The sequence below is a fragment of the Branchiostoma belcheri genome, unplaced genomic scaffold, assembly GCF_001625305.1.
Source record: "Branchiostoma belcheri isolate BF01 breed outbred unplaced genomic scaffold, Haploidv18h27 scaffold5, whole genome shotgun sequence".
Lineage (NCBI taxonomy): Eukaryota > Metazoa > Chordata > Leptocardii > Amphioxiformes > Branchiostomatidae > Branchiostoma > Branchiostoma belcheri.
In genome coordinates, this window is record NW_017804131.1 from 7,543,487 (window position 1) to 7,551,876 (window position 8,390).

The 8,390-nt window shown below is 40.0% G+C and overlaps 1 protein-coding gene across 1 annotated transcript; it reads right to left on the bottom strand.

The window, feature by feature from the left end:
* Nucleotides 1-1,008: 1,008 nt before the first annotated feature.
* On the bottom strand, nucleotides 1,009-3,649 carry LOC109479737 (tripartite motif-containing protein 3-like). The gene is made up of 2 exons (XM_019781727.1): nucleotides 2,688-3,649; nucleotides 1,009-1,021 (listed from the first exon to the last, which is right to left on the bottom strand). The coding sequence occupies exons 1-2, from the start codon at nucleotides 3,647-3,649 to the stop codon at nucleotides 1,009-1,011; spliced, it is 975 nt and encodes a 324-aa protein (XP_019637286.1).
* Between the last annotated feature and the right edge of the window lie 4,741 nt (nucleotides 3,650-8,390).

Genomic DNA, 8,390 nt, shown 5'->3' on the forward strand with positions numbered 1-8,390 from the left:
TACTTCCGAACACCAGCCAACCACATCCCACCAACACCCGAATTCTTTAAACATATTGAAACATTCGGCTGGCGCAGCCGAACCGTGAGTAGCCAACCTGGCCGAACACCAGCCGACCTTGCTAGCTCCCGACCTACTCCTAACCATGGTTGGGAGAGTTTGGCAGTGTTCGGAAAGCCCCTTAAAGGCATCCAATGCAATTTCAGGGCAGCAAAACTGGAAATATTATGCGTAGGGCAAACTTTGTGATATTGACACATTAGCATTGGCACATTTAAATCAGTATTTCATACTCTGGGCATTTAAAACTGCAGAAACAAGCCCCAAGATGAGTCCTTTATTTTCTGGGTGGTACCCTAAAAATCAGCCCAGGGTCCTTCAAGTAACCATTTTCCTTCAGAATTTTGGGTATTGTTGCTCCATGAGGGTCAGTATACATTGGGATAGTGTGGTTTCAACTCAGTATGTAAGCTAGATGACTAGAATATTGGCTTTGAAAATCGGGTTAAAACTGCATTGGATGCCTTTAACTTTAAGCCAGCGTAGTCATTCTTAGCAAAACTCTGAGATGACGTGGTTTATCTGTAAGTGATACGTATTCATGAGAGCACTGATGTCTGCCATTGTCATTCATGAAACAAAAAGAAATCGCCGACGGCATTTGATAACGCACTGCCAAAGACAACATATGTTAGGTTTTATTCGACATTAGGTCTTATTCAACACACTTATTTTACTGTTGTAACTCTCTTTATGTAGTTTGCCATACAATGTACCATGTGCATTTGTCGTGCAATAAAGTTCTTCTTCTTCTTCTTCTTCATAATATAAGATTCCTTCCTTCGTATCCACATAATGATCTTTACATAATTTATACAAATGGGGCATCATGATAGCGTGGTTCATGTTGAGTTATTGAATTCTTTAATAAGGCTATACTGCATACTGATTTAGGTTTTCCCACACTCTACGAGTTAAGTAAGGTCTCCAAATGATTAGCCCTTTTTGTTAAAGCAAGTCACTAGGGAGGAAACAGCAATTAATCCTCCTGATCCATAGACTTTAAGACGATAGCCTCTACCAGGCTTCGGAAGGCGGCTGGAAAGAGTGGAAATCGGCCAAATAAAGAGACAGCATGCCGAGGGAGTTTGGTCGGCTGGAGAGAACATTTTTGCCGCTCTTTTTTCTCCAGCCAACCAAACTCCCTTGGCATGCTGTCTCTCTATTTGGCCGGTTTCCACTCTTTTCAGCCGCCTCTCAAAGCCTGGTAGAGGCTAGTTAGACGAAGTTGCCGAACGCGTTTTAGTCCAGCTTTTAATCATAGCCTAACCTCCGAATAAAACAGAACAGAACACAGCACCAGTTCCTCTATAAATCGTCTCCGGACCACATAACTTGTTAACCGGTTGTGGAGTACGGATACAGATGTACATGTGAGCTATGTGCTCCAAAGTGTTCCCCTTGCTTAACTTTCGATGGCGTTTGTCGTCAGGATATGCCATGGCCAGACAGGTATGTGTTGTTGTGTAGGAGATAGTGGATGTAGAAAATCGTAGTACGTAATGAGGGTACCTGTACCTGTATATATACTTCTCACGGTAACTGAGATATCGAGGATACATTGTAACAGTCACTGGTACAATACATGATTGGTCACTTATTTTTGGTAATATGTGACTTAGAAAACATAGTCATTATGAATTAATGCGTTACAGGCTTCGGTAAGCTTTGAACCATTTGTTGTATTCGTGTGCAATCATTACCTTCGCCAAGAAGGTTATGTTTTCAGTAGCGTTTGTGTGTTTGTGTGTGTGTGTGTGTGTGTGTGTGTGTGTGTGTGTGTGTGTGTGTGTGTGTGGTTTAGCAAGATTACTCGAGAAGCAGTGGATGGATTGAAATGAAACTTGGTATGTGGGTAGGTCTTTATAAGACCTAGAAATGATTAGATTTTGGGCCCCCTGGCGGCTTTTCTAGGTACTGCAGTAGAACTTCCGGTTTTGATATCTCGTGATCTGGACATGCTAGGGTCACGAATTTTGGATGGCAGATAGCTCTTGGGATAGGGAAGAAGTGACATGAGTTTGGGTTCCCTAGCGGCTTGTTCTGGAACTGCAAGAGCATTTGTTGAAAAATTTTCGAAGGAGGATAACTCAAGAACCGGTTGACGGATTGTCATGATTTTTGGTGTGTAGGTACATTTGTAGTTGAAGTGATGCTTGACATAATCAAATAACTATTATGCAAATCAGGAGCTAATTTGCATAATTAATGAGGAAATTCTATAAATCTGCTTTGTTCCATAATAGAACTATGAAACACTTGGGACATCTACTTGAGAACGAGAAAAAACATCTGAAGATATAGATTATGTAATTGAGGACCTAATTTGCATAATTAATGGAATTTTTTTATAGTTTCATTTTGTAACTGCTGGGAATTTCATACTTGCCACATTTGGAAGTTAAATGAAGGTGAACATCAATAAAGATAATTTATTCAAATCATGGCCTCATTTGCATAACTTATGAGGAAGTGCTATAAAAGCCTTTTTGTTAAGATAAGGTTGTCATTGGGTGTAGAATATGATCAACTGATATAATCCATGCAAATGAGGCTCTTATTTACAAAATCAATGATTGTAATTGTATAATTTGTTAACCGCAAGGGTTAACCTCATTTGACGAAGGTATGAGGTCGTGGAACTCTTGTTTGACATGGTTTTTGTTGTTACCTTACCCAGCTCTATCAGTGTACCAGATTTCTTTGGTTCGAAAGAACAAAGTTTAGTTTCACAGACTTCAGGAATCCGAGTGTTCTCAAACTTTGCAAGTTTCTCTCCCACGTTTAAGTCCTGTGATTGCCAGACTGCTTCTTCTTGCTCCAAACACTTTTCTGCATCTTCACAAACCCTGGACAGTTCAGCCAGCTGAGTCAGCACAGTGTCTCTTGGTCCTGTCAGAGCTGCCATGTTGTCCTGATGAGTCTTTTGTACAATTGCCAAGAGCCCATCCCTCTGTTTTTGTAACTTCAGGATCTGTTCTTCAAAAGCTCTGTTGATCTGTTGTTGAGCTTGTGTCTTGTTGTCTGTCAGCCTTTTCTGCACATCTTGAATGTTTTTGAGGAAAGTTGAGAAGGTTTCCATCTTCTGTTGTCCCTTCTTGAGCTGTGTCCTGATGTTGGCTTTTATCTGTGGTGCCGCCTGTTTAACCCCTGTGATGTTGTGCCCAGGGTGGCCATCCCCGATACACTCACTACAAACTGGCACCTCACACTGCTGGCAGAACAGATCTACTTCTTTTGTCTGGTGAAATCCACACCTGTTCTTCGGTCCTCCCACCTGAGTTTTCTTGGAGAATTCCTCACACAGGTTGGACACAAGATGGTTGTCAGGAAGTCCTGCAACTCTCTTAGAGGTCAAAGTCACAGGTTCTTGACAGATTGAGCACCTGAATGGTTGCTGCTCTTGATGTGGCATCCTGCTGCAATCCTCCAACCATGTTTTATGTTGGCTCTCTAAACACCCCAAACAGAATGTGTGCTGACAGGGTAGTGCTTTGGGCTTCGTGAAGGGCTCAAAGCAGATTCCACAGGAGAGAAAATCCTCCAGGATTCTTTGTCTGTCGGTGGCAGAACTTGGAGCAGCTGCCATTTTCAGCCCGCCCCTGGAAATGGTGTCCTTGTCTGCCACTCCCGCTACAAAGTTCATCTTCAGTTTAACTTCGCTCCAGCACATGACCACTTCTGTTTGAAGAGTGAGCAATTTATTTGTTCATCTTCTGTATGGTGAATATGGACTTTGAAACCTTAAAGTTAGTAATTTGTAGGGAGATGCTTTAAGTTATGCTTAAAACATATTGTCAGTAAACAATGCGGTGCTTATATTTCAAGCTATCACACAGACATCAGCAATACTGCCGAAAATAGTTTCATCAGGTTGGTACAAAACAAAATGTTAAGTATAGGAGTTTTCTTTACACATTGTGACAACCAAGATTTCTCACCTATTAAAAACTGCTGACATTTCGGTGTCTATCATCAGTATACTAGTTTGTCAATAGACTGAATCTTTATTGGTCATTTAGTTTATATGGCAATGCAACAGTCCTGAATTTCTGATCATGACTGTGTCACATGCCAACATGTTCCAGGGACTTATCTGGTCAATGTATATATAGAATACAACACGGGGTATTCCGTATCGCCCGAGGTATCGGCCTAACTGCGGGTCGGATCGCGGGAGGGCCGGGACCGAGGGTGATGCGGAATGTGTTGTATTTTATTCATGTCATACCCACCCAAGAAAACGCACCTTTCAATGCAAGATGAGCCAAAAGTTGGTGTCACTAAACCCTAAAATGCAACAACATCAATTCCAACGTCCGGATTCTGTATTCAAATTTTCGAATGCGGTACACGCAGTTGTGTTAGGGCAAAATGCATTCGAATCGTTCTATGGAAGCCATGGAGCCTCGGCCGTACTGAAAGGTACGGCCCGGTCCGGAACCCGTTATCGAACGTTATCGCGGCCTGGGTATGATATAAACCTACATTGACCAGATAAGTCCCTGGAACATTCCGCATCACCCTCGGTCCCGGCCCTCCCGCGATCCGAACGAGAAAAAAAAACATCTGAAGACATAGATTATGTAATTGAGGACCTAATTTGCATAATTAATGGGAAATTTTTATAATTTCATTTTGTAACTGCTGGGAATTTCATACTTGCCACATTTGGAAGTTAAGTGAAGTTGAACATCAATAAATATAATTTATTCAAATCATGACCTCATTTGCATAATTTATGAGGAAGTGCTATAATAGCCTTTTTGTTAAGATAAGGTTGTCATTTGGTGTAGAATATGATCAACTGATATAATCCATGCAAATGAGGCTCTTATTTACAAAATCAATTATTGTAATTGTATAATTTGTCAACCGCAAGGGTTAACTTCATGTGGCGAAGGTATGAGATCGTGGAACTCTTGTTCTCTTTCTTTTAAACACTGGAAGTAATATCTACGTAATATGAACTCCACTTAAGCTACAGTTTAATTTGAACCAGACCACGATAGTCCAACAAGAGGAGGAAAAGGAAAAGGAAAGTCCGAAAGAATGTCATAGAAACCTTGTAAATACTGCCTCACTGCGTCATTACATTACTAAAGAAGGAGAAAATACGCCAATGAAAAGGAAACCACTTCTCGTGACATGTCTCAAATTCTTAAGCGCACACCTGGCAAAATATTGCCGCGTGGGAAACGCTCTTGAATGTGATCTTATTCATATGTAGCTCTCATGTGTACCAATTACGGCATCAAAATGAAAACATTGCGCAGACATCGTCACGCCTGAAGTCACGTGATCTAAACACTGTACCCTCTCGTGCCCAGGGCACAACAGACTAGAGCTAAGGCCAGACCAATTTAATTTCTTGGTTAACGGATTCGCCCGCTTCATTTTTTTCTGATTTGCAAAAAAGGAAATTCAGAATCAACTGCAAAATGCTCATATTTTGCCCTGAACACAGTCCTTTTCTTCCTAGTTGTTACAGTTATTCCATCTTTCAATGCAGTGGCATCATTAAAAGTTCAAAATTCATTGTTTAATAAAAAAAAAATTGAACCAGCCTGGTGTGTTGACTTCATGGCTCATATCGTACTATTTTGGGCCATAATAGGATGCCTAGGCCAGTTTTTATTTTTTTTCGCCCGCCCGCTCCATTATTTTTCTAGAAAAATCCGTTAACCAAGAAATTAAATTGGTGTGGCCTAAGGCAGTTACTGTATATGTTGGCATCGTGACGTTTTATCACGCAGTTTTGAATGGCTAGGGCTACTCGCTTTCATATTTGAGACTACTGTATGTACTAGTTTAGGGGGGAAGAAAGAAATTTGATGTGGTAATCACCGGGTACCGAAAAGCAAGGCCCAAATCATGCATTCTAAAGCTAAGGCCATGTTGATTTGATTATATGGATGACATCCGCGCGCGCATGAATTTTCGGCCGTTTCCAAAAAAAAAAGTTTTCAACTATACCATAAATTGTACAAAACAGTTGCAAAATGAGCAAATATATACCGTAGGTTGAAAATAAAAACATTGGAAAGCGATACCAACGTCGCAGAATGCCAAAATCAAACGAAAAAGACGAAAATGTAAAGAAATGAATTTAAAGACCGGATTACTCGCCAAACCATACTCTGTGTCATTTGTTCAACCTTCAAAACCACATAGATTTTATAATGAAGGCAACTTTTTTTTTGGCCAAACTTTTTTTTTATTCGCACGCGCGCATCAGTTTTGGGGTTCCCAGAGGATCGATGTCATCCATATAATCAAATCAACATGGCCTAACCGGCCACAGAAACAATTGCATGCCGTTGGGACAAGGTAGAGTTGTTTCATTTTCCACACAAAAATGCGGTCGCCCACGTACTAGTACCTACTGACTCAAGGGCCAGTCCAAAAAATGCGAAGCATTTCTAGTTCTGTATAGCAACAAACACAGTGGTATAAACCAAACGCACTGAGCATTGAGTCTATAATGAGGTCCTTATTATTTGTAGTCTTTAACCAACGAATCGCTTAGAGGCATCCATTGCAATTCAGGACGGCAAGGGAAGTCTTTATAAGGCCACAGCAAGTAATTTTTATGGATGACATCCTCCGCAGATTCCAAATCTAACGCGAGCGGGCGAAAAAAAAACAAGGTGGGCCGAAAAAACAAGATTCCTACAATTTAAAATGTTGACTTAATCATTGTACGTACAAATGATTTTGATTCAGTGGGAACATCGCATATACACAGCCAGCATCACAAATCACTGCATCAAAGTAAGAAACATAACATTAAATCAGAGTCTTTTCTTGTCTCCTCTCTTCATAGTTATCTGCCATCCACCTTCCGGCATGGCATCAGACATCTTTGCCCATTTTCGGTATGTTGACCAATGTCTGAAGGCAACAAAATTTATTGGTTTTTTTCCAAAATCAGGCGAAAATTAATACGTGCGCTGATGTCATCCATAAAAATTACTTGCTGTGGCCTAATAGTAAAAAAAAAAAAAAACTTCGTGAGGAGTACCAACAATAAATAGCTATAACCAGTCTATCATACGAAACAAGTATCCGCGTTTTTGCAGATATCAGTATGCTATGGGATAGGGTTGATTCAACATATAATCATACATTAGAAATAGAAAAGGTTAGATACAAACAATTGTCTGTTAACGACAGAATATTTAAATAATGTACAGGAAACGCAGTGGAGGATGAAATGCACTTTATTTGTCATTGCCCTCATTATAGCACCGAAAGAGATAATTTATTTGACATGGTCACCAAAATGTTCCCCAGCTTTATTCACCTTCCCAGCCTACAAATAACTGCATTTCTATTAACACCTCCCAATTCATATATCTCGCAAAATGTCGGCCATTTCATACTCCACTGCACACGGAAAAGAAGTCAAACCCAACAATAACTACAAATGTATATCTAAAGTAGCAATAATAATAACAAATAATAAAGTAACAGTAATAATAATAATTAATGCTAATATATTAATGTATTAATTATTATTATTTTTACTGTTTATTTGTGTTACCATGTTCTTGCAATTAGCCTTTGGGCATGGACTTCCAATAAAGTTTCTATAAAAAAATTGACTTTGAAAATCATCTGCCCTGAAATCGCTTTGAAAGGCTTTAAATATAATCTCCAAGCAGATGTTTCGGTGGCTGCAAAATTACAGTATCAAATTGGTCATGCAGTATCCATTGGCCAGACTGTATCCGTTTGGGCCATGTTGATTTGATAATATGGATGAAATCCTCCGGGAGCCCCAAAACTGATGCGCGCGTGTTGTTTCTATTATGAAATGTACGTGGTTTTGAAGGTTTAACAAATGGCACAGAATATGGTTTGGCGAATAATCTTCTCTTCAAATTCCGTTTGTTTACAATTTCGTCTTTTTTCGTTCGATTTTGGTATTCTGCGACATTGGCATGAGATTTTTTTGTAACTTACGGTATATTTTTGCTCATTTTGCAACTGTTTTGTACGATTTACAGTATGGTTGAAAACTTTTTTTTTTGGAAATGGCCGAAAATCCATGCGCGCGCGGATGTCATCCATATAATCAAATCAACATGGCCTTACCACCCAATTTGATACTGTATTTTGCAGCCACCGAAACATCTGCTTGGAGATTATGAAAACACACATCCTTCCTTGTCCAACTCCCATGTCAACACGCCTTAAGGGTTGTCTTTAAGAAGCCACCGAAATATCTGCTTGGAGATTATGAAAACACACATCCTTCCTTGTCCAACTCCCATGTCAACACGCCTTAAGGGTTGTCTTTAAACTGTTTATGTCACGCTTGGCTC

Bases quoted from the DNA above. Each gene is read 5' to 3' on its own strand.
- LOC109479737 (XM_019781727.1), bottom strand. From the start codon at position 3,649: ATGGCAGCTGCTCCAAGTTCTGCCACCGACAGACAAAGAATCCTGGAG.